The 26,348-nt window shown below is 51.9% G+C and overlaps 2 protein-coding genes across 2 annotated transcripts in view; both read left to right on the top strand.

Moving 5' to 3' along the window:
• Window positions 1–7,302: 7,302 nt before the first annotated feature.
• AMBP (alpha-1-microglobulin/bikunin precursor) lies at window positions 7,303–13,580 on the top strand. The gene is made up of 11 exons (XM_072352527.1): window positions 7,303–7,333; window positions 8,566–8,787; window positions 9,324–9,466; window positions 9,601–9,677; window positions 10,209–10,322; window positions 10,580–10,681; window positions 11,266–11,303; window positions 11,940–12,018; window positions 12,096–12,263; window positions 12,395–12,571; window positions 13,431–13,580. Exons 2-11 carry the CDS (start codon window positions 8,677–8,679, stop codon window positions 13,460–13,462), a joined length of 1,041 nt encoding a protein of 346 aa, XP_072208628.1. The 5' UTR covers window positions 7,303–7,333; window positions 8,566–8,676; the 3' UTR covers window positions 13,463–13,580.
• Window positions 13,581–13,919: 339 nt separating this feature from the next.
• RABL6 (RAB, member RAS oncogene family like 6) overlaps window positions 13,920–26,348 on the top strand; it is a 34,179-nt gene continuing 21,750 nt past the window's right edge. Inside the window, exons 1-7 of the mRNA XM_072352526.1 lie at window positions 13,920–14,253; window positions 17,686–17,820; window positions 19,872–19,919; window positions 22,462–22,514; window positions 24,068–24,159; window positions 25,012–25,152; window positions 26,191–26,296. Of these exons, the coding sequence (XP_072208627.1) occupies window positions 14,124–14,253; window positions 17,686–17,820; window positions 19,872–19,919; window positions 22,462–22,514; window positions 24,068–24,159; window positions 25,012–25,152; window positions 26,191–26,296 (705 nt within the window). The 5' untranslated portion in view covers window positions 13,920–14,123. The remainder of the gene's footprint in view (window positions 14,254–17,685; window positions 17,821–19,871; window positions 19,920–22,461; window positions 22,515–24,067; window positions 24,160–25,011; window positions 25,153–26,190; window positions 26,297–26,348) is intronic.

Genomic DNA, 26,348 nt, shown 5'->3' with positions numbered 1-26,348 from the left:
ATAAAATGCCTATTGAGACTGTGAATCTCCCGTGTGAATCGCTGAGTGAGGGGAAGGAAGGGAAGTTTGTTCCTTTCCAGCTTCCTGGAGCTGTGGATGCGCTGAGATTTTGGAAGCTGTACGCCGGGGGGGGGGTGGGGGGGGTTGCTCTGAAATTGTGAGTTGATGTATTTTTACATCCCTGTGTATTGTACTGAAAAGCTGCTGCCCTCCCTCGTCCCTCCGGTTCCAATGTTCTATGCAACCCCCGCGCCCCCCGCCTCTCTCCATCCTGAGAAGTGAAAGGGATGCAGGTCGATTCAGATACAGAAACGAGGGCCCCCCCCCCCCCAGCTCCCCCGCCCCCCGCATTGGCTCATAGTGCTGCTGACCCTCGTGCCGAGACGGGGGATACACGACAGGCAGGCGGGGGGGGCCCTCCGTGCGTGGCTGCTCACCTGACGGCGGTCGTCTTCTTAATTATTATTATTATTTTTGTAAGAAGAATATATTGATAATGTCAGTGGAATAAGCAGACATTGAAGCTGATGCACAGATTGCTCCAGAAAGGAGTTTTTCTGTAGGTTTTTCTTTAGATGCAAATACCTTTTTTAATTATGTTAATTAATGTTAAGAATTTTTAGGCTTATATTGAAGCTGTATGTGGGTCACTATATGATCATTTCTAACTGGATAAAGTCTGTACAGTACAGCATATTCCTGAGTGTATGATATAGACGTGTAGCCCCAGAGTGCGAAATTTATAAATAAATTTTTCATTGATCTTTTTATAAAAAACAAGCTCCTACTCCGTGGCTGCTGTGTGTTCTTTCCCAGTGCCTGCCAGCCGCGGCTTCACGTCTCCTCCTGTTGGTCACTGTGTTCTGCTTGGAGTCCCCAGGGCAGCTGTGACCCGGAGCTCCTGTGGGGCTGTGCCCCCCCCTGAGGGTGGTGGTGGGGTTTGTGGGCTGCTTTGTGGGTATCCCCGTCCCTCGGTGTGTGGCTGAGGGTGCGGCCCCATGGTGTGTTCAGGGCTTCGATCCCTTGAAGGACTTGGGGACAGCACTACCCCACTTCCCCCTGTCCTGGTGCTGGGCTGCAGCCCCATACAAGGCACAGTGCTCATCTCACAGCAGCATCCACCTCTGCTCAGGACAAAGCACTGCACACCCAGGTGCCCTTCTTACTGCTGCAGGGAGAAACCTGGGGCTGAGCTCAGCTCACCCGTGGCTTTCCATCACACACCTTGCCCCGGTGGGGCTGTGCAGGACACGAGCTCAAGGACAGGTTTCCCAAGGAGAAGCAGGTCAGGGTGCCCAGGAGCCTCTCTGCAGGCATTATGGCCTGCTGCTGAGTGCCAATCTTACATCCCCAGCAGTGAGGCTGGGGGGTGTGCAGGGGGATGGTGTGGATTTGATGGTGCTCAGATCCGAGCCACCCCCAGCCCCACTGCACTGCCCACAGCTGCCTCACTTTGCAGCACTCGTCTCTAAAGAAAGCCAGTCCAAGAAATCTAGGAACTCCAAAGGCTCCTTTTCTTTTTTTCCTTTTCTATTTCTGTTCCAACAAAACAAAAATACTGGAACGTTTTGTGTCGTAAGCACATTCTTCTGGCATTTTTGTGTGTCCCAGGCTGCGTGTTATTGTCCGCTGGCCGCATTACGTAGGTTCTGTTGTTCCAAGAGAAACCAAAGAAAGAATTTGAACTTCCAAGTGCTTCCTGCCATTGTCTTTTGCTTTTGTTTGTGCTACTGACTCCAAAACAGATGGATCGGCCTCCTCTCTGTCCGCAGGGGTGATGGGAAGTCAACACGGCCCGAGAAGTTCGACAGCTTTGTCTTCTCTTATATTCCCCTTCATTCGTCAAGCCCAGACATCAGAGCTGAAACGAACAACGCATGGGGGGGGGAGGAGGTGGGATTTTATTTGAATTTCGGGGAGCTTAACACAGTAAGTAATGAATGAGAAAGAAAGACAGCGAGCGAGAGAGAGGGGACGGCCTGTAATCAAAATTCAGTACATTTTAAATAGGTGCTTTGTCGGGCATTTGTATGACTATGATAATGCCACAGCCTGGAGATCCGAATGGGAGTTACCTTTCTAAAGACCACAATTGCCCACTGTTGGGTGCAGGGGAGGAGGCGGCTCAGTCTGCCCGGCCCCGCTCTCCTCCTTCCCAGCATCAGCACTTTGCCACTTCTCAATCACCAGCTGCCCACTGTTGGGGTGACAGCCCGTGATGTGGCATAATGGGGTGGTGGGGTGGTCATGGCACACTGCCCATAGCAGCATCTCAGGGCCAGAGCACATTACATAAGGGCCTGCAGCCACGTCGCACAGGACACTCTGATCTTATCCCATTTTGCTGTGTCCCAGACACTGCAGTGTTGGATGTGGGCCTGAGCCAGGTTTGGCTGAGAAGGTTCAGATCCCTCCTGTGCTGGGGCTGGAGGCTGTCATCCCACTGCTGCAGAATGCTCCCTGGGAGCCTAAGATCACTGTCCCCCAGTGGAGCTCACAAAGAGTGGGAGGCGTAGGTAGGGGTGTAAGGCAGTTCTTGGCTGCTTTGTGTTATCAGGGAGCTCTTGCAGACCCCAGCACTGTCCTGGTTTGGTTTTCTCTGGGGAGGGCAGGGGATTGGGTCTGGAGGTGTGGAGCACACACCGGAAACCCCCCGCAGGCCAGAGGACCCCCTGGCACTGTCCACCCAGTGCAGCAGCAGTAGGCTCAGGGCTTGGGGTCCCCTGTGCCCACAGGAGGAGCAGTGAGCAGCACCCAACACCCAGCACCCAGCACCCTGCACGTGGCACCAGGATGTGTCCTCACCCCCAGCACAGCACCCAACCTTGCAGCCATCCCCAGCAGCTCTCTGCATTGCACCCTGCTCACATTCACAGTGATGGTGACAACACCGAGCCTTCCCCATCCACTCACGACTACACGCCCCCCCCCCCATTGAAAGCTCCCGTCCTTTTAAGCTATTTTTTTCCCTCCTATTCATTTCCCGGACGCCTCTATCCTTTTCTCTTGACTAGCCCCACTCAGGGAGCAGCTGCTATGCTAATAAGCATGAGGCAGAAAAGGGAGAGAGCCTTTGCAGTGGCTGGGGAGGAGAGAAAGACCCCGAGCCCTCCAAATGCCAAATAAATCCCGGGCTGGAGCAGCATCCCCGAACAAAGAGGCCTGGCCTCCCCCCCCGCCCCCCCCTTTCCCTCTTCCCAATTCCACCACCTTTTCACATTCAAATCTATTAAACAGCGAGCAGAAAGACCCCGAGTATTCATAGCATTGCATTAAAAAGAAAGCCCCGTGGTCCCTCTCCACACAGCCATGGAGGGAAGGGCTCGCACCCATTGTGCTGCCCGGGCACCAAGGAGGTGCCGTGGGACAAAAGAGTCCCCGTACCGCACAAGGAGAGGGTGTCCTTCCACCTGTGCCGCATCTTTTGTCCCTGGGTCTGCTGGGCTCCTCTGTCAGGGCTGTGCTCACCCTGGGTGGTGGAGTTGGGATGTTCAGGCATAAGGAGGTGAGGGCCCCCAGTGTGTGTGGTGTGACAGCAGGGATGGGGAGGGGGACACCCTGTGTCTGATCCCAACATGCAGGGCAGCCGGTCTTGGAGGCTGGGTGAGGAAGGGGAGGCCGCTCCTGGTGCTCCCATCACAGCCCAGGACGGGACCCCACTGCTCTCCATGTGTCACGCAGCGGGACACCTATGGGCATGTGGCTGTTCTCTGGGGAAGGAGAATGGATGAGCATGGACATTTTCTTCCCATGCCTTCCAGGATGGAAACAGAGGTGCAGCTCTAGAAGCAGGTCCCGTTCTTACACAGTAACAAGTTTCTGATAGAGTCCTAAGGCTCCAGCAGCTGGGGCTATTAATAATATTGAATAGGGTGTTTATGGGCTGGCAGCAATAACCAGGCACAGCCTATGCTGCTTGGTCAATAGCATGGGATTCAGCTCCAGCCCTGGGGAGGCCATCTGAGGTGGTGTCTGGGTTTCCTCATGGCCGTGAGGACAGGGAGTGATGGAAACTGTATGGGAACTGCTGAACCACGGGCTGAACCTTTGATTGACCACCTGAGGAGAGCAATTAGTCAATTCTCCTGTGCTATCAGAAGGGGTGGAGCCCAGCTGCACCTGTCCTAGAGCCCATTTAAGAGCTGACTACTCCAGGAGAAGGATCTCTTGTGGAGACTGCTCCTTGTGGGGACTTTCAGCAAGTCTGGGATACAGGTAAGCTCCATCCATTCTTCTCTTACATAACAACTTGTTTAGCCTAACTCTTCTGTGTATTTCCTAACTATAACACTGGTATGCTCATTGATTACTCGGAGATGCTCACACCCGAGCACCTTCTGCTGCCTCTGGTATCCTCTCATGTCTTAATTGACCTCTGCCCAGGCTCTAGAGGACACCCCATTTTCATGTGCACGCTAGGACACTTCAAGAGGAACAAGCTGTCCATAGTTCAGTGGGCAACTGAGATCACGATGATGTGCCTTTTCACAGGCTGAGCCACGTCCCACTGTGGGTTCTGCAGCTGTGGTTACGTGGTCACCAGGGCTCCATCCTGCCCATCACAGCACTGCTTGGCTCTGGGCTGCACGGGGGGCTGGTGTGGTGCTATCAGATAGCATAGGCCAGCAAGAAGTTTAGGGTGGGAGGTAGTGACAGGTGGGACAGCCCTCAGAGAACAACACTAACTTCTATGAGGGATAAGGGAGCTCAGACCTCTGTCCTTGCTGTGAAAGGCCACAAATCTGTGTGTCTAGCACAGCAAAACATGTCCTTGCATGGGAACCTGGGCTAGAAGGGTACTTCTAACAGCATGGAATCCCTGCATGCTTTCAGAACTGATGCTTTAGGGCTGCTGGGCTTTGCTGATCCACCCTGTCTCTGCCCTGCACTGCAGTCCTCCAGATTCTTGGCCCAGTAAACTCTTGCTGGGCTCCACTGGGGATGTGTTCCCCCAGGAAACAGCTCTCTGGGATGAATGCCAGCAGGAACCTCAATAGGATTCCAAGAACAGCCTCCCCCATCCTGCAAAGGAAACAGCTCCAAACAGAAAGTGTCAGCCTCAGATTCCCAATTAACAGAGGAGAGGGGTGTTTCCACACCTTCTGCTGGGAATCTGAGCACAAGCAGCAATCCAGCCCAGTGGCAACACATGGCAGGACGTACTGCTGCAGCTTTGCCATTGCTGCATCAGCCTTGGGCAGAGGCAGCGTGCACCAGACCTGCACTCATTGATGACTTGCATGGAGCTGCTGCTTTCTGCTCCTTGCCTGACACGAGTCCTTCATCACACACACATGGGTGGCACAGCGCAGGTGAATGATGGAATCACAGCATGGTTGGTTTGGAAGGGTCCTGAAAGCCCCCTCAGCCCCACCCCCTGCTGTGGACTGGATGCCCCCCACCAGGTCAGGCTGCCCAGGGCCCCATCCAGCTTAGTCTTGTGCACCTTCACTTGAAGGCGGTCCAGTGGGACAAGACCTGGTAGTCAGGTGGGCAGGGCTTACCTGCAGGGCAGGTAGGACGGGGGCCAGCGGTCTCCTTGGGCTGGCTAGGGAGAAAGAACCCTGCTTAGAGATGCAGGAATGCAGCGGGCTGAATGCGGCGGGGCGGGTCTGATCTGGTGCCCCGCTAAGCCCCCATTCTTTCCCAGCCGGTGCATCTCGTATTCAGGCTGCCTGCTCCTAAGCAGAGTGTCTTTAATCCTTCCCTTGTCTCCTCCGTTCCCTTTCAGGCCCTTGGCCAATGGGAAGGGGATGAGCAGCTCTCTCCAGGAAGGAAATTAAAAGCGGGGAGGAGGTGGGGAGGAGGAGAGTGCGGGGAGGGGGACTTGGACGGGGAGACAATCCTGGAGTGGAGATGCCAGTCATCGGGGTCTCAATAGCCCCATTCACCCTGCCCAGCCACACAGAAAATCAGGGTCACCAGGATCCATGCCCTGCCTGGAGACAACTGTTGCTTTATTCTTTTTAATTGCTGGAAAACGCAGAAAAGTTCACTTGTGTGTGTGGCTGGCTCTGGTGGGGGCTGCGAGGGGGGCGCGGGCGGTGGCGGGCAGGGACGGGTGGGGTGAGGGCGGCACGCAGGGAAGGGGACACAAAAAGCACCGCACGTGAGGGTGGAGGCTGCGACCCGGCGCGGTGCCGGAGCCATCTGCACGGCTGGGGCCACGCTGTGGAGAGGACAGCGACGGGGACAGCGATGCTTTACTGCTTTACCGCCTGTGGAAGACCCTCGGGGCTGGGCGGTGGAGGGGACAGCCCCAGGGGAATGACCCGAGCAGACAGATGCATGCAGGAGGATGGACAGATGTCCTCACTCTGCTGGGCATGGAGGTGCTTGGGCTGATGGTTCTGTCTGGAAACAAACAGCTGGGCGCCCACGCAGGATGGCACAGCAGAAGGTTGCCACCCTGGCCCAAGGATGCTGAAACACCTTCCAGTCTTGCCACCATCCTGAGAGCTTGTTCCCATTGCCACCCCAGTCAGATTAATCACTTCCCTCCCCAGCCCTGGACACAGGTCACAACTGCAAATGCTTTTGCTCTGATCTGGATGCACAAGGGGAAATGGAGAGCTTGGTACACGCAGCAGTATCGTGTGCTGGGCTGGGACCTGGCGGAAGGAGGCCGAGGGCTGAGTTAAACAGCAGAGAGCTGCTAATGGGCAGAGCAGCCAAAACAATGGTCAGAATGCTGTGTGATCAGTAAGGGAAGAAGACAGAGTTTTGACTCCGTAGGAAACCATGGGCGCTGTGTGCTTGAGCTCGGGAAAGAGACGAGGAGTCAACTTTCTTCAGAGCTGCTCTGTGGTAACTGATGAGATGAAGTGCCTGATGATGAGAGGAGCCTGGAAAGGCTGAGAGCGTCCTGTTAGGAGCAGGGGAGAACAAGGGCAGGTAATGACTGCAAAGTCAAGGGAGAGGTGGACAGTGCAGAGTGTGAGACTGTAATACTCCCATAGTCCTTGGAGTAAGGTGTGCTGGCAGGAGATGGGCTGAAAACAGGGAAAAAAAGCTATAATTTCGTTATGTGGAGAGTTTTGAGCTTGTTGCTGGCAGGACCAGAAAAAGACTTGATGAGTTTAGGGACAACAGGTTTGCAAAGGGGCACTGAAAGGATGAGGCAGGGGGGTCTCCTCAGGGCTGAGATTCACGGGGTCTGCTGGGAGTGGGAGAGGAGGGCAGTGCAGTCAGTCCATACGGACGTAGTCGGACACTGGATCCCAGCAGCCATTACCCTGCAGGGTCCACCTGACGCCGCGACATCCCGGGGCACTGCGAGACGTCGGCAGGGCCTGCAGGAGAGCGGCTGGCGCCGAGCGGGAGCAGGAGGAAGGTCGGAGGCAGAGCAGCGGGACCTGGGGTTCGGTCTGCAGGAATTTCATGGTGGTTTCTCACTGCATTTGGTTTCCGTCCAAACCGAGTTTCTGGCCGCCCCTCCTGCCAGCTGGCAGCCGCCCGCAGCTCCCGCAGGAGCCCCGCGGCCCCGAGCGCTGCCGGACCCCCCCGCGGGCACGTCCTGCCCAGCACCGAGCGGGGCTGCGGGGGGCTGCGAGCCGGAAGTCCCGCTGCCCGACCCCGCGGCCCGGCGAGCCGTGCAGGGGCTGCCACCGCTGTGCCCAGCCGGGACGGCCGGCGGTCCTGGAGCGGACGCGGTCGCAGCGACGGGGACGGGGATGGGGTCGGCGGGTGCGTCCTCAGCAGCGCCCGTGCGGCTGGCGGGATGCACCGCACCCCGGCATCCCCCCGCACGGGGTGGGCAGCGCCGAGATCCCCTTCCCGGCGGGGTCGCTGCCCGCCCGGCTCCTCCCGGCCCCGCTCCGCTTCTCGAGGCCGCGGCGGGGCATTCCTGGCCGCCGGCTGCCACCTAGTGTTGCCGGGCGGGGTCCGGGGCGCGATGCGGGCAGCAGCCGGGACTGTAGGGCTCCGAGCGCTCCCGGCCGGACCCACTGCCCGCCGCTCCCCGGGCAGTGCATCGGCCCAGCAGCGCTGTGAGGTGAAAGTCCGTCCGGCTCCTGTGAGCGTGCCAGCGGCCTGGGCCGGCTCTGCAAATATTGGGTTACAACCCGGCTGGAAGAGAGGCTCCTGCCCTTTGCTCTGTTTGCAGTTTCCTCCAGCTGTTTGGTTTCAGTTAATCATCTTGAGAAGGCAAACAGCAGCGGGGAGGGATGGTGTGCCCACACGACCCACACTTCCCATCAGGGTGGGTGACACCAGCCTGCCCAGGTGCCTGGGACCTCCGTGAGGGTCTCACCCTGCTGCCAAGAGGGAGCTGGCAGTTGGGCCCTGCCGAGCTCAGCCCCCACCCCACTACATGCTGGGGGTCTCCTGATGCTCTGCTGCCTGTAGGGTAATGCTGTTCCAGCACAGGGCTCTCAGTAGGATCCCAGGGCTGGAGTGTGAATCACAGCATTGCGTAAGGTGGACAAGCAAGTGCTGGCCCAGGTCTGGGACAGGTGAAAAGAGGAGCTCAGAAGGAGCTCCACAGGCCATGGTGAACCCAGGCCATGTGGCCGGGCATGTGGGACCAGGAGCTGCCCCCACACCTCCCTGCCTGGCCCTCCCCAGGTTGGCCGTTCCAGCAGCTCTGCTCTCTGTGGTCTGAAGGTCACGCTGCTGCGCAGTGGGGACAGTGCAGAGTCCCCAGTCCTGCTCAGCAGCACTCTGAAGTTGGCAGGCATGATGGTTTGGGGTCTTCTTTCCCTCCTCCTCTTCACTGTGGCCAGTGGGATTCCTGTTGGGGACCAGGATGAGGACATCCAAGTGCAGGAGAATTTTGAGCCTGAGAAGGTAATGGCAGCTTGGCGGTCCCTGGCATTTGGGGGCAGAAGGAATGGGGGGAAGATTTAATTCACTTTCCTCCCAAAAGGAAGATGATATTTCCCATAATGGGCTGTGTGGGGTAGGCCTCCCTTGATGCCAGTTATGGGGACCCAGCCTTTGGGATGGCCTCACCCCAGCGAACGGACAGAGCAAATGAATCCCAGTCTGTTCATCAGCCCAGCCCGAGCTGTGGGGAGCTGCAGGATGTGTGCAGGATGTGTCCTGCCTGGGAGTGGGCCTGTGGTCACCGGCAGGTACCCTGCCTGGTTCTGCACACCCAGCAGCAGGTCTGAGCTCTCCTGGGGCACACAGCAGGTACGAGACCCTGCCTGGTGGGCAGAGGACCGAGTGCCGATCACTTTCCTTCAGCAGCTCTGGCCCTGGCACTCCGCTCACCAACTGACTTCTTGGCCACAAGAACGTCAGCTCTGCAGAAAGCTCTGGGATGCCCTGCCTCGGTGGAGGGATCCCGTGGTGGAGACACCTCTTTTTTTTCCCCACAGATGTACGGGAAGTGGTACGATGTAGCTGTTGGCACCACCTGCAAATGGATGAAGAACTACAAGGAGAAGTTCAGCATGGGCACACTGGTGCTGGGCCCCGGCCCCAACGCCGACCAGATCAGTACCATCAGCACCAGGCTGCGGTACGGGCATTGCTGTGGGTGCTCAGGGATCTCAGGGATCCCATGCCATGGCCAGTTTTGTGCTCCAGATGTGATTTTCATGAGATAAACAAGAGGTCATCTCAATCAGACGATTGTTTTCCTCCTCCCTCCAGGCAAGGTGACTGCAAACGCGTTTCAGGAGAGTATCAGAAAACCGACACCCCTGGCAAATACACCTACTATAACCCCAGTAAGTTGGGCTTGCTGCTGGCCTGCTGCGTCCTGAGAGCCACTGTGCTGTCAGGGCGTTTGAACCAGGTCTGGGCCTCAGAAGGTGACACAGCTGGTGGCTGGGAGAGTGGTTCAGGGCAGCAGGGCTCAAGGAGAAGGAAGATTGTCCGTAGCTCAGGTCATTTTCAGCACAAAAGGCCGTGTCTCAGGGGGCTGCTTCAGAACTGCCTGTGTAGGTACAGCACTGTGAGGTATGCCAGCAGATCCCTCCCAACCCCAGAGTTCCAAGATGGGACAAGTGCCCCCAGCCATGTTTCAGGAGCGTTGGTGGTATCTCATCATCTGTAACCCTAGGATTCCAGTCTCCTTGACTAACAAGAATCTGGTGATGTGAAAGAGGGTCAGGGTTGTGCCCTGGTCAGTAGCTGCCTCTCATTAATCTGATAGTGTCTTGAATTTGATTTCACTCCCCAGTTCTGAGACTGCCTTCTACAGCCCTGCTCCCCCCTAAGGGTAGGAATGATGTCCCTTGTGTCTCTTTCTCACCCAGAGTGGGATGTGTCTATCAAGTCCTACGTGCTTCGCACCAACTATGAAGAATATGCAGTCATTCTGATGAAGAAGACAAGTAACTTTGGCCCAACCACCACACTGAAGCTGTATGGTATGTCTGCTGTGGCACCGTGGGCAAGTAAGCTCTGGGGTGGGCTCAGTAACACCGCTCTTTGGCTGCAGAGGTGGTGCCTTCAGTCAACTTGTCTTTGGCATCAAATGAGGTTGTTTTATGGCTCAGCTTAGAGCCGTATCACACAATGAACACTGAGAACACTGTTATTTGAGATGAACGTGATCTGTGTGGGAGAAACTCAGATGTGGAAGCAGCAGACGCCAGCTGACAGTCCTTTCCTTGCTGTTACCCAGGGAGAAGCCCAGAGCTGCGGGAAGAGCTCACCGAGGCTTTCCAGCAGCTGGCTCTGGAGATGGGCATCCCTGCAGATTCCATCTTCATCCTGGCCAACAAAGGTAATCTCTGTGAGGCACGCACCGCTCCTGCTGCCCGTGCCCACAGTGTGATGGTGTGCTGAGGCTGTTCCTTCTTGGTACACAGGACTGAAGAGAAGGGGCAGCCAGAATGGAGGGAGGAGAAATTAAGGCTTTGTTGGGAAGGGGAGGAAAAGGCATGAGGCTGAGATCAGCCAGGATTCCACTAGCACCCAGTTTTCTGCAATAGCCGGGGAAGTTGGTGGGATCCTTCTGTGCTGTCAGGTTGAGGCACCCCAACATGGCTGTTCTGGAGGCATTCCTGTACCTGGAGCAGGAACACGCACAGCTGCTCCCTGTGGCGGCAGGCTCCCAGGATGTGATGAGTGCCTTGCTCAATGAGTGGCAGCAAATGCTTGATGCAGATTGGCATGGGGATTTTAGGGCAGTGCTTCTGAGAGGTACAGAACAGCAAGAGTGGAAGAGTGTTAGTGTCAGGGTGAAGGTAGGAGGGAGCCCCTTCCTGAAGGACCCGTGAGAGCTCGGTGCAGGGCCATGGTGAGAGGACTTCTTTGTAAAGCCACCACTCTCGAGTTTCTGACTGTCTCTCTTGTGATCTGGGCTAGGTGAATGCATCCCACAGGAGACTGCTGCTGCCCCTGAGGTGAGTGACTGAGCTAGAACCTCCTGAGATGGATCAAGGTTGGGGATGGAGTTTGCCAGCTAGGACGGAACACAGGCTGTGGGGATGAGAGTCCTGAGTGCTTCAGGCAGCACCAAGGCTCACTTCCAAGTAGAAGGCAATGTCTCTTTCCTGTTCTGATTTCACGGGGTAGATTCCTGCACAGGGAGCTTGGTGCCTCCTTACCCCTTGCCTGCCCATGGTGCTCCAGCTGGGGGGAGGCAGCTAATTGCCCTGCTGATGCTCTGGCTGCTATCACCCAGTGTGTTCCAGTCTCGTGTTGAGTTTAGAAGGATTTTAAAGAGGAGATGGGACTTCATAAGAGAAACAGCACAGCTAAGGGCAGATATAATGTCTGGAGGATGCACTACCATGTATCAGTGGGAGGAGAGAAGCACGCTCAGCTCAGCACAGGGCATGGCTGGTGCACTTTGAGTGTCTTCATCCAAAATGTGTGATCTTAGCCCCCGCCTGGAAAGAATACAAGGCTGGGAACACCAGGAGGCATGGAGTGACCATGGCCTGCTGACCCCGGGCAGATATCTGGAGACACGTGGGGGTACCAGGGAAGTGGGGCTGGCATGGCTGATGGCAGCTCTGTGCTTCCTCCTGGAGCAGAGGACACGGAGAGCAGTGCTGCCGCCCGAGGAGGGTTCAGCTGCAGGCCCTTTGCCCTCATACGTTGGCAACAAAGAAGGTGGGTCCTGCTGAAGGGCTGCAGTGGGTGTCCCTGCCCCCCCCACCCACTGCAACCTGCCTTGCACTCACCTGCAGACGCGTGCCGGCTGAGCCGGGACCCGGGACCCTGCAGCGGGATGCTGTCCCGCTTCTTCTACAACACCTCCTCCATGGCCTGCGAGACTTTCCTCTATGGCGGCTGCCTGGGCAACGGCAACAACTTCTACTCAGAGAAGGAGTGCCTGCAGGCCTGCCGGACCGAGGGTGAGTGGGAATGGGGCCACACCGGGGAGAGGGGACACAGAGCTTCAGGGGGAGCCATGGCTGGCCCCAAGCCCTGAGCATGCAGCACAGGATCCCAGTTCTGCCAGTCTTCCAGTCTCCTTTCCCCACAGCTGCCTGCAGGTTACCCATTGCCCAGGGGCCCTGCCAGAAACCAGTGGTACGCTGGGCCTTTGATGCGGCACGGGGCAAGTGCATCAAGTTCAGCTATGGAGGCTGCAAGGGCAACGGGAACAAGTTCTACTCAGAGAAGGAGTGCAAGGAGTACTGTGGGGCTCCTCCACAGGCAGGTATGGCTTATTGCTGCATTGGGGACCAGTCAGGTGCTGATTGTGCATCCCATCCTGCTTGAGGCTGTGTCCCTGCACTGGGTCTTCCTGCACCTGGGATTGGTCCATCCTGGGCCAGGGACTCTGATGGACTGAGAAAAAAAGATAGATCTATGAACAGCATCACACATGGGGACTGTTAAACCACAAATGCACCAAGGCCAGGACTGTACTCCACAATGCTCATAACAGGGGAAAAGGCTGTGAGCAGGGCAGAGCACAGCAGGGAGCAGCGGAGGTGTCAGGGGTGTCAACAGGAGGAGCAGCTGAGGGATTTGGAGGCATTAGGGATCCTAACACTGGATAGAGGCCGAACAGGGGAACCCACTTGGGATGAACCCTCCATGATTGTATGATCACCCTCCAGCTCCAGTCAGCACAGAGGTTTCCATACTGAAGCTCTGTGTGAGGTTCAACAGGCACCGCTCTGCCCCAGGATGGAGGGACAAGCAGTTTTCAGCAGTGAAGATCTTACTGCAGAGCGTGGTTATCCACAGCCCTGCGGTGAACCTGATCCACATGTGGCAAGTGGAGCTGGTAGCCCAGCAGGTGGGAGATGGGGACGAAGTAAGGGGTCATGGGGCAGCATTTTATCTTCATTATCCTGCCGCCAGTATGAAGTGCATTAATGCCACTATGGTGGGACATGAAGTGACACCCCAGGACAGCAAGGGGGCGTGCAGAGGGTGTGGACCACTGCTCCTATCACTGCCAATCAGGACACAGCGGGAAGCATCAGCCATCACCTGTTTGTAGGGTATGAGTAGGGGTGAGGATGGCAGCGGTGGGGCTGTCACACTGCACAGCGTTCTGCTTGCAGAGGATGAGGAGTTTCTGCACCTGTCGAACTGACGAGGATGAAGGACGAGCACCGAGCGCTGGGGCTTCACAGGAGCTGCTGCCCGTGCAGGAGATACCTCCAACAATAAACGTTTCTGAAGTGACCGATGATCCCCGGGTCCATCCCGTAGCTGGCGGGGAGCTGGGCAGGGGGCTCCGGGAGGGGCAGGAGAGGCCGTTGAGTCCCTGTGCCGAGCGCTCCGCGGCCGTAGCGCTGAAGTCCCGCCCCCCGCCGCCGCTCCGCGCTTTGATGTCTCTTGGCCCCTGCCGGTCTCCGTAGCGGCGCCGCGCGCGCTCCGTCTCTGGCGACGAAGCGGAAGAGGCAAGATGGCGGCGGCGGCAGCTCCGCGTCCGGCCCTGAGCGGCGCCCGACGAGGCTGAGCCGAGCCGAGCTGAGCCGCGCCGCGCCCCGACCGCCCGCAGGAGCTGCCCGCCGCGGGCCATGCCCGGTTAGCGCCCCGTCCGGCACACGGCGGGCCCGGCCGAGCCCCTTCACCGCCGCGCCCGGTTAGCCCCCCATGGCCCGGCCCTGAGCTCCCCCCGAGCCGCCCCGGCCCTGAGCTCCCCCCGGGCCGCCCCGGCCCTATGCTCCCCGCACGGCCGCGCTTCTCCTGAGCCCGCGGCGGCCGCGGCCCTTTTCCCGAAGGCGGCGGCGAAGCGCGGGAGCGGAACGATGTTCTCGGCGCTGAAGAAGCTGGTGGGCTCGGACCAGGCGGCGGTTCGAGACAAGAACATCCCCGCGGGGCTGCAGTCCATGAACCAGGCGCTGCAGAGGAGGTTCGCCAAGGGAGTCCAGTACAACAGTGAGTCCAGTACAACAGTGAGTCCCGGCCGGAGCGCCGGGCGCGGCCTCCGCTCCCGTTATCGCCGTGCTGCCCTGCCGGCGTCCGCAGCAGCCGTGCGGCTCGGTGCTGGGGCGGCTCGGTGCTGGGGCGGGCCGGGGCTGCGAGCTCCGGGCGGTGTGCGGGGTGTGCGGGAGGTGCGGGGCGGCCGCGTCCCTGTGGCACCGGGCAGTTCTTTGTTAACGGGTTGTTGTCGCTTCAAGTGTGGGGAATCACCCCCCGGGGCAGGTGGGTGCTCTTCCTGCAGCACGGTGTCCTTGTTGAAGATCCCGTGGTTGTGTGATGAGGGTCTGTGTCCTGCCAGGGCTTAGCAGCAGTGAGCGGTGTGTGCCTTCTGTGTCCTTGGCAGGTAATGCCGTTCTGGTTAGCTGTCTCTGTGCCTGGTGCAGCTGTTCTGTTCTCAGTGAACACTTTTTTCCTTTCACTATTGAGGCTCAGAGTTGTGCGTTGCCCCCTGGGGCTCAATAAAGGTTATTCCTAATATGTTTCAGGAAGGCCCTGCAAATATGTGTATCCATCTCTGAGTAACCGTAGTGAGACAGGGTCAGTAATTGAATAGTGAAAAAGGAGTCCTTTTCCACTATTCATAATCACACCGTCCCAGCTGAAAATAGGGCTGCAAGCAGGAATGCTGTGAGGACGGGCTCAGGGCAGCAGCTGCAGGCGGCTGAGTTCTGCAGCTCAGAGCAGGGCTGCTTTGTGAGCACAGTGCTGAGCGTTCCTGTGCCCCCACACACAGTGAAGGAACAGAATTAGTGTATTTTAACCTGAGATGTGAAGGCAGAGGTTAGCAGGGCAGGCCTTGGGTTGAGGGATTTTTTTGCTTTCTTTTTTTAGCGTTATCACCCTTGAGTGTGTTTTTGAACTGAGAGATTTTAGGAGCTTGCAGCTTTACTGGGGAGAGCATTTGGTGTGTTGAACCAGATATTAGATGTGCTGACAGCATTGAATTTAGAAAATTAGCAACTTAGCAAGCAGTTAAATCTGAGCAGAAGCACGTTGTTTCTAGTGACAGATGAGTGGCGAGGCTGCAGCTGTCGTACCCTGACACACAGCACTGCACCACCAGACTCACACCTGGAGATCTCCTGCCTGAAGTCTGTCCATCTCTGCAGAGTTGTAGCTGTGCCCACAGGGCAGAGCGCATCCATGTGCTTCAGTGTTACATGGGCGAGCTCGGGTAGCTTCTATCAGCTTGTGAATTATGTAAGAGAAGGGAGCTGGTGTTCCAGACAGTGTTTGTGCTGTGCAGATCAGCTGCATCCTGCTGGCACAGCGGCAGAAGGGGACAGCCCTTTGCTGTGTGGTGACTAACTGCATCGTCACCTAACCTGTGTGCATGTGTACCTGCTTGTCATTAATACAGCAGGACCAAGATTGCAAACAGGTGAGCTTTGTTGTTCTTTTGTCTCATTAGCAAAAGCCTTTGGAGAAGCTTTCTGTTTTGAGCACTGCCTTGTCAGGATCTGTGTTCTAATTATTGCTGTTATAGCAGGAATAAAGCTGCATCTTTCTGTCCTGCCATAAGGGAAGCTTTCCAATCTCCATAGTAACTCTTCCCAGTATCACTGTTATATAACGGTTGTAGGAGATGCAGGCAGGGTTATGAAAGAATTTTGAAGCACTCTCCTAGCCACGGCACTGGGTAAATAGGGTGGGTCTGAGCTGAGTATAGGCTGGCAAGGGTTGGCATGCTAAGCTGTTGCTAAGGGCAGGGCAGAGCTGCATATCCCAGTGTTGTCAGTGCTGCTTCACTAGGAAATACAGGAAAATGAACAGAGGGTGTTGGAATGCATTTTGTAGCCATCTTTAACAACTTTTCCCCATAACTGTAATCCAAAAGGTGCTGTTTCTGTGCTTTTGCAGTCCATTATTGTCAACTGAAGCCTGTTTCATGGCGTTGTAGGGGTAGGAAGGGACCTCTAGAGATCATCGAGTCCACCCCCATTGCAAGCAGGCTTCCTGTTCCTTGGTGCAGCTCAGCAGTGACTGTGTGAGTGATGGTGTTGGCAGCAGGAAACCTGGGGGAGGTGAGGCTGTCCCTTCTGGAGAAGAGCTCACAGCTGAGTCATCCTGGAGTGATCCTGAAGCTGCAGCCCAAGAGCAGCCTGACTGCTGCAGGGTCTGCTGGTCTCCAAGCACAAACTGCCTCAGTATCTCATACGGCATTTTGTGAGGGAATCTGGATTTTGAAGTGTCTCTCTAAGCTGACCTGTGAGAGCATTTCAAGAGATTCAAGCTCTAAAGAGGACAAACAGGGTCTTGTTCTTCCTCCGTCACGGACCTGCTGCGTTCATAAAGAGAAACGAAGACAATGCGCCTCTGTTTTTTCTCTCCATCTGTAAGCAGGAAACAGGCTCTCATGCAGGGCAGTAGGAAATGGTTTGCTGTCTCTGCAGAGATGCTCTGGTACCTGTAAATGAAGGCACCTTATAAATACTAAGTTAATTTGTGCCTTTATCACCCTTTTAATGAGGAACTTTGTAAAGGCAATACCTCTTAGTATTAGGGCGAGAGCAGAGCAACCACGATGGTTGCCAGCAAAACTGCAGCACGGGCCCTTTGCAGACATGGCATCTGCTGGCAGTTCCTCCAGGCACTGCTGCTCTTCTCCGAACTGACTGCAGTAACTCCTATGTTACAACAGGAGGCAGCCTTTGGTCTGCGATTTCCTGCACGGCCGATGATACACAACCTAATGCAAATCACCTGAATCTGCCATTAGACGTCTCTGAGTGGCCCATTTTTCTAGTGCATTATAGCAGCTCTTCGGGATCAAATGCAAGCGTGAACATTCTGGTTTTGTGCAAGTCAGCTTATGGCTCCCAGCAGCCTCGTGGTTACCACGAAAACAAAAATCCCATAATGCAACAGAAGATTTTGGAAACAACACGTACCGTATTCAGAAAGAACAAGATAGCACTAAGGCAGGCTCTGGAATGCTCACATTATTAACTGCTGCAGAATTTGCTTTGCTGAGCTGCATATGGTTAATGGCAGCAGTACAGCCAGTGCATTGTTTTCCCCTCATGAAGATGTTTTGGACACTTCTTTCCTTGGGATGGGTTTGAATGCACTTTTTCCTGTGCGCTCCTTGCTGCGTGTGGCTGAAGGCAGCAGGGTGAGAGGAGCAGAGGCACAGCTGGCTGCTTGCACGCGTTCTGAATATCCAGTCTTCACGTGGGTTCTTTTTGCTGAGCTGGTGTGAGTCGCTGAATGAGCACTGATTGTAATGACTGAGGCTCATGTTTTCCAACAGAACCCATCATGCCCTTGTAATATGGGAGATCAAACTGCATCTGCATAATGCTTGCAAAAAGTTAACGTGCTTTTCACAGCGTTCTTTCCTTTGTTTTTAATGAGTTTTGTTGATCTGCTTGCTCTTTTCTGCAGTGAAAATTGTTATCCGAGGGGACAGGAACACTGGGAAAACCACACTCTGGCACCGACTACAGGGAAAGAAATTCATTGAGGAATACATTCCAACTCAGGAGATCCAGGTCACCAGCATCCACTGGAATTATAAAAGTAAGGGGAAAGAGGGAGGAGGGAGTGACACACATCTCTGTGTCTTGAGGTGGAAATTGCACTACAGCTGTATTTGTTTCTTCCATGGCTGCTTGGGAGATAAAATGGGCTTTCATCACTCTTATTTTAGTTTATTGTTCACAGCTTCTCAGTCACGTTTTTAGTAACTTTATTCAGAAATGATGAGGGCTGCTCTGCAAGTGCTGCCTCCTGTTTCATGATGCTGGCCCACAACACCAGAAACAGATGTTGGTGGGATGGCAGCAGAGGCCGAACCTTCACACCTGTATCCAATTACATGTTGCTGCTGTGTGACAGACGGCAGCAGAGGGGTGGTGTGGCAGAGTGGCACCTGACATGGGAGTAAGGGATGGTAGTGAATTCCTCCATGTGGAAGAAAGGGCGTTCACTGACATTCATCCACACTTGTAACGTTGATGGAGACCAAAGAGTGAATGTGAGCACAGTGAGGGCTTGTTTCAGCAGTGGCCATTGTGACAGTGGTCACCTCTACTGGTGCAGATTTTTACAAGTAACATGCAGGCTCTTGTTGGCTCTTATTGCTGGCAAAAATGCAGGTCTAGTGGTGGTGACTGTGTTGAAATATAATGCTTTGTAGCTGAGAATTTGCTCTCTCAAGCAGTGTTATTGCGTTCTTTGTATTTGTTGTATTTCCTTGGAAATAAATAGAAGGCATTACTTTCAGAGTGACCTACATGTATGCTGTAAGAGCTAAAAAATAAGCTTTGGTGATGGCAATTCAGGGAAGGGTTTTAATTCGTGATCCAAAAGATTCTGAAAAATATGTGTGATGTGCTTGATTTGCTAATGCCAACAGGTTTGTGATGAAAATCTGTCTCTGCTCAGTGTTGCAGTATTGTGTGCAGGTGAAAAACTTGGTGCAAACTATTCTTTCACTGATTAAGATGTAAAGAGCATCCCCTAAGTGGTGGTGAGGATGCTTTAAAAATGGTTGTAGCACTGATAACTCCAGGCTGAGTTACTGAAGCACAGAAGCAGCTTTTTTAAGTGCTTGTCTGAATTTGAGAGATGAGGTGTGATTTTTCCCATCTGCTCTGGCAGTGTAAAGTAAGTGGCTCTGAAAGCCTGGATCTAGTCTGGAGAAGACACTGCAGGCACAGTAATTGTATAAGCAGTGCATTAAGTCCAACTCTTGGGCTCCTGAAGAAAAAATGCCACAGCCTTGCAGGCTGCACTACTGACTCAGCATGAGCTTGCTCTACAAAGATCTGTTCGTCTCACGTATCTGCATGTTTTAGGGACAGCGTCTCCCTACACCGCCAAGCTGCTGGGAGAAGTGTTTCCGTTGGTGTTTCCTTCACTTGATCAAACACTGTTATTTCCTTACTAATAATCTCCAACAGGAAATTTTACACTGACCTCAAAGTTTGCAGTAATAACTCCCTTTTTACAAATCTTGCAAGGTGTGTTTCCTGCTGAGAAAACCTTCCATCTACCACAGGCAATGTGAGAAATGGCCTCAGAGCTGATTTCTGCCCTGTTCGCTCAGTTAACCTGTAGAGGAAGAATTAAGTTTGTTTTTCCTCTGATTGTGCTCTCAAGCCACCTTGAATAAACATTATGAGGTAGCTGGCAGTAAATATTTACAGATGTTAATTATATTGCAGTCAAATATTCAATACGTTGCCTTGTATTAGGTTTACCTTTTAGGCAGGGAACACATCACCCTGTCAGGCCTTCAGAAGTTTTATACTGAAAGAGAATGAGAACCTCTATATGTTATGAAAAGAATCTCTGTGAATAATGCATTTCCAATTGCTGTTAAATGCAAAGAAAATATCACATAGCTAAGAATCTTGAAGTTCTTCAGATAAGGCAGCACTGGAGCACAACCTGTTCCTTCCACAGCTCCCATTCATTCAGTGATGTGTAGGTTTTCTTTCAACTCGAGCGTCACCGTTTTGCTTTTGGCTTTGACCTGCTCCTGTGAGCTGTGGGCTCCAGGCTGGGCTCTGGGGAGAGCTGGGAGTGTTCATTTTGCTGACACTGTCTTCTTTTTGTGCTTTTAGCCACTGACGATATTGTTAAAGTCGAAGTGTGGGACGTAGTTGACAAAGGTAAGCTCTATAAGTTCTTTCTATTGCCGGTTTGTTGTTGTTTTTGTCTTGTAGCTTTAATTAAGAACTTACCTGGAATCAGATGTACCTGTTTACTTTTCTTTAGAAAAAGGCACGTATTTATTTTATTCAGCTACATGGCTGGTACTTCCTAGGAAAATGTAGAAGGGAGAGGGGAGACTCGTGTGCTGGAGCCCGTTGTTTGCAGTCTGATCTTGAGATCAATCCCAGTGTTTGGAAGCTGATGTCTCGTGTCCTGTGCAGCTGACGAGAGCCTGCTGCTGAGTTATTTAGCTTCTCTGAACTCTACTATAAACTTCATCTTCTCTCCTTTATACTTTTAGACAGGTATACGCTCTGCATTCTGTTTGTAAAATATTTGCCAAGCTGCTTTTCAAAGAAGTGATATTGGTAAATGATAAAATGTTACCTGATGGGAGTAATGCATGCAGGAGGGAAGGCTGAAAGAGAAGCCATTTACTTCCATCTTTCCTAAGTGCTTACCAACAGAAGCGTTACGATGTATATAGGTGTATGTAGAATCTGAGCAAAACAGCTGTTTTCTCTCTGCCTTGCAACTTTGGTATGAATAGATAGGCATTTAATTCGGGAATTGTGTGGTTCCAGCATTTATTTCTGTGAATAGCTTCTCTGAGCACAGTCGTCTTCTAAACTGGAGACTTGTCATTTTTTTGGCAAAATGGATTGAATTTGATATGAGCAGATGTTGTTAACAGCTCTTCTGATACTGCCTTCATTTCTGGCAGTGAACGTGTATTAGAAATCTGAAGGGATGCTTTATCCCCACTTTATATTCAAGGTGAAACACATTCTGTTAAGATCCCTACTTATGGACCACAGATTTGTATTTTTATGTAGTTAAATGTATTTGATCAGTGTAGTATAAAAATTCACTTTACCACAATGTAACAAAAACAAATCCTTCCCCACTGCCACAGCACTGCAGATTCTCGATAAATGCAACTTTAGGAAAATGTGTGCAAATGCACTCAATGATCTTTAAGGTTAACGTTATTTCGTGACATTTTTGTTCTTCCTGCTGCCTGCTTAGGACAAAAAATCCTCCTGCGAGATGCCTTTGGTGAGAGTGGCACCAATGTAGGCAGTAGACTTCAAGTAGTGAAGTATTCAGTGCTGCTGCAGCAGAGTGCTGATGAGACCTGATCCTCCTCCTTTTTTTCCCCGACCTACAAGATCCTGGCTGGTGTCCCTGTTCAGATTTGTGCAGAATGCTGCGTTTAGCAGGCTGGATGTGGGCCTGCCAGAAATGCGTGTTCTGAACGTGCACTTCGATGTACACTGTTTTCCAGGCTAAATTTCTTTAGCATTTCCTATTTTGGAACAATTGTTCCTTGTTAGAGAAAATGAAGAGACATCCACTTAAATTTAGAAAACCCATCTTGAAAATGGACCCACTGATGTGGGTATGTTGCTGCTAAAGGATGTGAAGTTGAACTGCAGTGTTCAACTTCAGTCTTCTAAAGCAGCTTCAGCCACTTCTCTGTCATGCAGCACTGCCATTCTTTGTATCTTGGTGCGAAAATGCACAGGAGAGTATGGGGAACCTCAGTAATCTGCACCCCAGAAAGCTTCATGTGCATTTTTGCACTGAGTTTAATGTGGTTTGGCTAAGTCGTGTTTTGCCTAGCACTTAGAATTGTGCCTCCCTGTCCCTATTGGCTCAACAGTGCTCTTGGATTTTACTCTCCAGACTGTGTTAGGAAGACAGGAAGCAGCACTGTTGGCCCTGCCTGACTGATGAGTGGTGAATTGGTGCCATTTGTTTAGCATAAAGATGTTAATTCGTAAGGAAGGGGGAAAGGGCTGCTGGGAAAGCTTGGAGTCCCTGTGTCAGGCTGGTGCATGGGAGCAGGAGGGAATGGCAGCTGTTAAACTGCTGCTCCTCTTACCTTTTCCTTGACTCTCTGGAATATTTTTTTTCGCTTGCAGGTTTTCCCTGAGCCTGCTCAGAGAGCTCCTTTGTGTAATGATGCCGTTTGTTAAACTCTTAGCAAGTAAAGCTTGCCCCCAGCTATGGATTGTACTGAATTTTATCTAATAGTGTACTAAGTACAGACTCCTTTGCTGCCCTTGAACGAAAAGAACATAGAAGAGATATCTATCAGCAGATGTCACAGGCCTGACTCATCTTTCTGGCTTTGCTGCGTGTTGTGTAACTGCTGCAGGTTGTGGAGCTGTAGCAGATCCTGAATGCAAAGAAGCTGCTTGAAATTCAGATGATCTCGTATGTTTTGCTAGTTAGGTTCCTGCACCTTTTTCATACGCATACTGAAGGGATCAGGTCATATCGTGTTTTTTTGTGGCCCCTGGAATAGCATAAGCTCTTTCCACTGTATTGGAGATTGATTTCTTTTCCTGTCATTTCCTAAGGCTTATAGTAGAATTTGAATCTGCATTAAGGCCGTGTTCTAAATTCTGTGGTCCTGACCAAGGATTCACAGGTCCATCTTGGAGTTCTCTACCCAGTGTAATGCATTTGTTTTTTACAATTCTTTTTAAGGAAAATGCAAAAAACGAGGAGATGGTTTGAAACTGGAGAATGACCCTCAGGAGGTGAGTCACCTTGAATGTTGGTATCTGCCTCTCAGCAGGAGGCCTCTTGTCCACCTTTGGTCCATGGAGAGTAAGTGCTGTACTTGTTTCTACTGTAAAACTGACCCAGATGGTGAATAAGTGATCCCTGATGTTCTTCACTCTTTTGCCTGTGCTTTTTATCCCAGACTGTGCCCCCATCGCAGCTTTCCTGCTGTTTGTCTTTTGGGAATGACCCCACCCCAGCTGTTTACCCTGTAGCTTTGTACCTGTTTGCACACAGTGAGTGTCAGGAAGCCCTTTTGTACTGGGCTTCTTAAAAAAAATGAAGAAATTGCTGAATGCCACCTTGCTGCTCCTTAAAAGCGGTATGGCAATTACCTTTTAGCACCCTTTGAAATGTAGAGGAGGCAGGAGCAATAGAAATGCCACTAGAGTGTAAACATAAATAGTGGCTTCCTCCAGGCTCCTGCACAAATGTGTGTCCTTTGGATCTACTTTTGTAGAACGAAGTGCCATATGGGAGAGCTTAATCTCACATTCCCCAAACTGCATTTGGACTGTCATTGCATTTCTGTGCTATCTCTTTCAAAAGCTGCACTATTTTATCCTCAGGAAAAGTTAGTTTTAAAGGCACTTGATTGCATGGTCTTTACTGCAGAGCTTTATCTCTCCTGTTCATGTGTCACTGCATTTTGGAGTGCAGTGCATGGGCAGAGTTCTGGTACATGCTCAGTAACTTCTTGAGAACCACTAGAAATGGATGCAAAGTGGGGTGTTACTGTTACACAGATTGCTGAGTACTCAGTTATGGGGATGAGTCACGGCGGTAAAGAGTTTTCTGGCACTGAGGGTGGCAGTCCTCCTCAATCCGTGTGATCAGATCTGAAGGATTTTCTTTAAAAATATTTTCTTATGGGAAAAATCCTCTATGAGAGCAGTTGTGGCAGCTGCTTCTTCCTTCACAGTTGTGTACACATTTTTCACTCTTGGAAAATGAGTCAGAGTTGTTGTGTTGGTACCAAATTGCAGCAGGAGCCTTGCAGGTTCAGTTGTGACCAACACCATTCTTTATGCAGAGTCCAAGCAGTGAAAACCAAACTGGCTGCTAATACTTACATTGAACTCTGCGTGGAAGAAAATCAGTAGAAACTACATCCTAGCTGTACACATCAGAAGCATTAGAAATATAGTCAATATTTGGATTGGCAAAGATGTAGGAGGCAAGTTCCCTGCACTCTGTTTTGTAGATTATACAGACTTATCTTGCTAATGCAGGATTTGGGGGCACAGGGAGAGGAAGGAGTGCATTTTAAGACTTCCTGTCAGTCATGGTTTCTTTTTTTTCAGAGGCTGCCAGGTGAAACACGTGCTGGTCCTGTGGGCACTGCGAGCTGTGACCCATCAGGCACCTTTTCTCAATGATGATATTATGAACTCCATAGGTACTTCTTACAGTGGCTGTTGCTTTTGGCAGTTTGTCTATTCAGCACCGTATCAGTTGTATTCTGGATGAGCCTGAAGTTGAATTATTTACTGCTCTTTTGCTTTTCTTTTTTCTTCTTTTTCCTCAGGCAGAGTCAGAAATGGCTCTGGATGCAGAGTTTCTGGACGTATATAAAAATTGCAATGGTGTAGTGATGATGTTTGACATCACCAAACAGTGGTAAGACATCTTCAGCAGCATGCATTACATCACATGATTCTCACTTGCTTGGTTAAAGCAAGTGATTTCTGGACCTCTTGATTCCCACGTGGCCTCTGGTGCTGATAAGCAGCCTAATGAGTCAAAGCTAGCTTGTATCCCTCAAAGTAATAGCTTTATCTTCTGGCATGTCTTTTAATATAGTCCTCTCCTGGGTTTGTACAAGCAATCTCCCTGTGGACTTGTGGACTGCAGTTTCTGATATACTGCTATCTGAGGCTTGGTAATGAGCACTGACACAGGTGCAGAGTGTATGGGGCGCATGTTACGCCTTGCTGTGCAGACCACAAGGGGAAAGGGAAAGCTAGAGAGGAATTTCCAGGAGGACAGGTGTCAGGAAGGATTATTTAGATGGCTTGGGCTGCATTAATACACAGAAATAATGAGCTGTTCATTTTGCATATATGAGGAGGAGGGGAAGAGTCATGTGGGAGCAAGAATTGAAAGAGGAGATGGTATGAGTTTCTGCTTTATACTTAAGCTTGTGTTATGCAGGTTTGATATGGTTCAGTGAGCCTGCAGGAGTGGGGGAACTCTTTGCATCCCTCACAGATTTTTGTAGGACTGAGGGAAAGATTGCAGCAAGAGGTGCGAGGTCTCTGCTGGAAGTGCTTTATTGAACTTGTCATTTTTGAATAAAGAACATCACACACATATTTACAGTGGATGTATAAGGGGGGTGGGGAAGGCCACAGCATAGAAGGGATTTTGGATAAAATTCTTTGTGTCTTTTTTCTGTGGTTTGTACATGCAACTGCTTACAGAATGATGGTTCGCTCTCATTTGCCTGTGTCTGTCTCTCCTTTGGTGAAGGACGTTTAACTATATTCTGAGGGAGCTTCCTAAAGTGCCGACCCACGTTCCAGTGTGCGTGCTTGGGAACTACCGAGACATGGGGGAGCACCGGGTCATTCTGCCTGGTGACGTGCGGGACTTCATTGACAATCTGAACAGGTAACTGGGGGTGGCACTGTGCTCAGTGGACAGGGGAGCAGACTTTCACTGTTCTCTGTCATCATCCATAGAAAACTGTTGCCATTGAGTTTCAAATCTGCATCACGTTTATCCTCCAGCCCTCAGCATCTCCACAGTGTGTTTTCTGGGTACAGCCAAATCATACTCCTCCTTTGCAAACGAGGCAAGATTTTTCATCTTAGAGTTCTCTGAGGCTCTCTGTTGCATATTACTTATTGATCAGCATTCAGTAGATAGCACCTTTCAATGCGTGTTTATGTTTTTAAGGCAATTTTTTATTTTCTCAGTCTTTATGACTGTTATGCATACAGCAGTGGTATCAGAATCGAGGCTCGATTCTGTACAGTAATCATTTCTTTACAAATACATCTCTGTATGTGACTCAGCTGAGTTTAATGCATGGTGCTGATGCTTGAGTACGTGACTCAAGCTGGGTCTGCTGCTTGTTTTTGAAATAGAACCTTAACTAAGAAATGAAAAGCTTATAGTTCTGTGAACCCCCTCCCAGTTTAGTAAACCAATGACCCAATGTCCTAACGCAGTATCTCTCAGTCTACCATGGCACTGCAGCCCCCCAGCAGCAGCATTCCAGCTTTTTCTGCTGCCCTTCAGGAGGGACAGAGTCTGAGTAAAAGTGTGAGTTGAATTCCTCCGTGCAGAAAAAATGGTACCCATTGACATTCACTGGTGCTTGCTGAACATTTATGGAGACCATACAGTGGTGTCAGCAGAGTGAGGTGTGGGGGGTGCATTTCAGCAGTGGAGACCATCTCAATCAGCTCATCCACACAAATCAGCTAATGGTAACTCTTGAAAAATATCATTCAGTAGCTGAGCATTTGCTCTATCAAGTAACGTTATCATGCTCTTTGTATCTGTTGTAGTTTCCATGGAAATAAGTAGGAGATATTACTTTTGGAGGATTGTTCATGGAATTTAGTTCAGCAGGTGTCTCTTCTGAGTGTATGCATGTCCTTTGTATGGTTTTTTTTCTCTTTGCCTTTCTGATTGAGACAGGCCTCCTGGCTCCTCATATTTTCGCTATGCTGAGTCTTCCATGAAGAACAGCTTTGGCCTCAAGTACCTGCATAAGTTCTTCAACATCCCCTTCTTGCAGCTGCAGGTAAGAGACGCTGCTTCCGTGATGTGTGCAGGACAGAGTTCATGGACATTTG

Source organism: Excalfactoria chinensis, chromosome 18 (genome assembly GCF_039878825.1).
Source record: "Excalfactoria chinensis isolate bCotChi1 chromosome 18, bCotChi1.hap2, whole genome shotgun sequence".
Classification (NCBI taxonomy): Eukaryota; Metazoa; Chordata; class Aves; order Galliformes; family Phasianidae; genus Excalfactoria; species Excalfactoria chinensis.
Note: the sequence above shows the minus strand (reverse complement) of the source record. Positions and strands in the feature narration are given on the sequence as shown.

What these genes read in the sequence shown, in the direction of transcription:
- AMBP (XM_072352527.1), top strand. Translation starts at nt 8,677, where the DNA reads ATGATGGTTTGGGGTCTTCTTTCCCTCCTCCTCTTCACTGTGGCCAGT. An exon ending in AGACTGCTGCTGCCCCTGAG is followed by an intron (nt 11,304 to 11,939) that starts GTGAGTGACTGA and finishes CTCCTGGAGCAG; the next exon opens with AGGACACGGAGAGCAGTGCT. An exon ending in TGGGGCTCCTCCACAGGCAG is followed by an intron (nt 12,572 to 13,430) that starts GTATGGCTTATT and finishes TTCTGCTTGCAG; the next exon opens with AGGATGAGGAGTTTCTGCAC.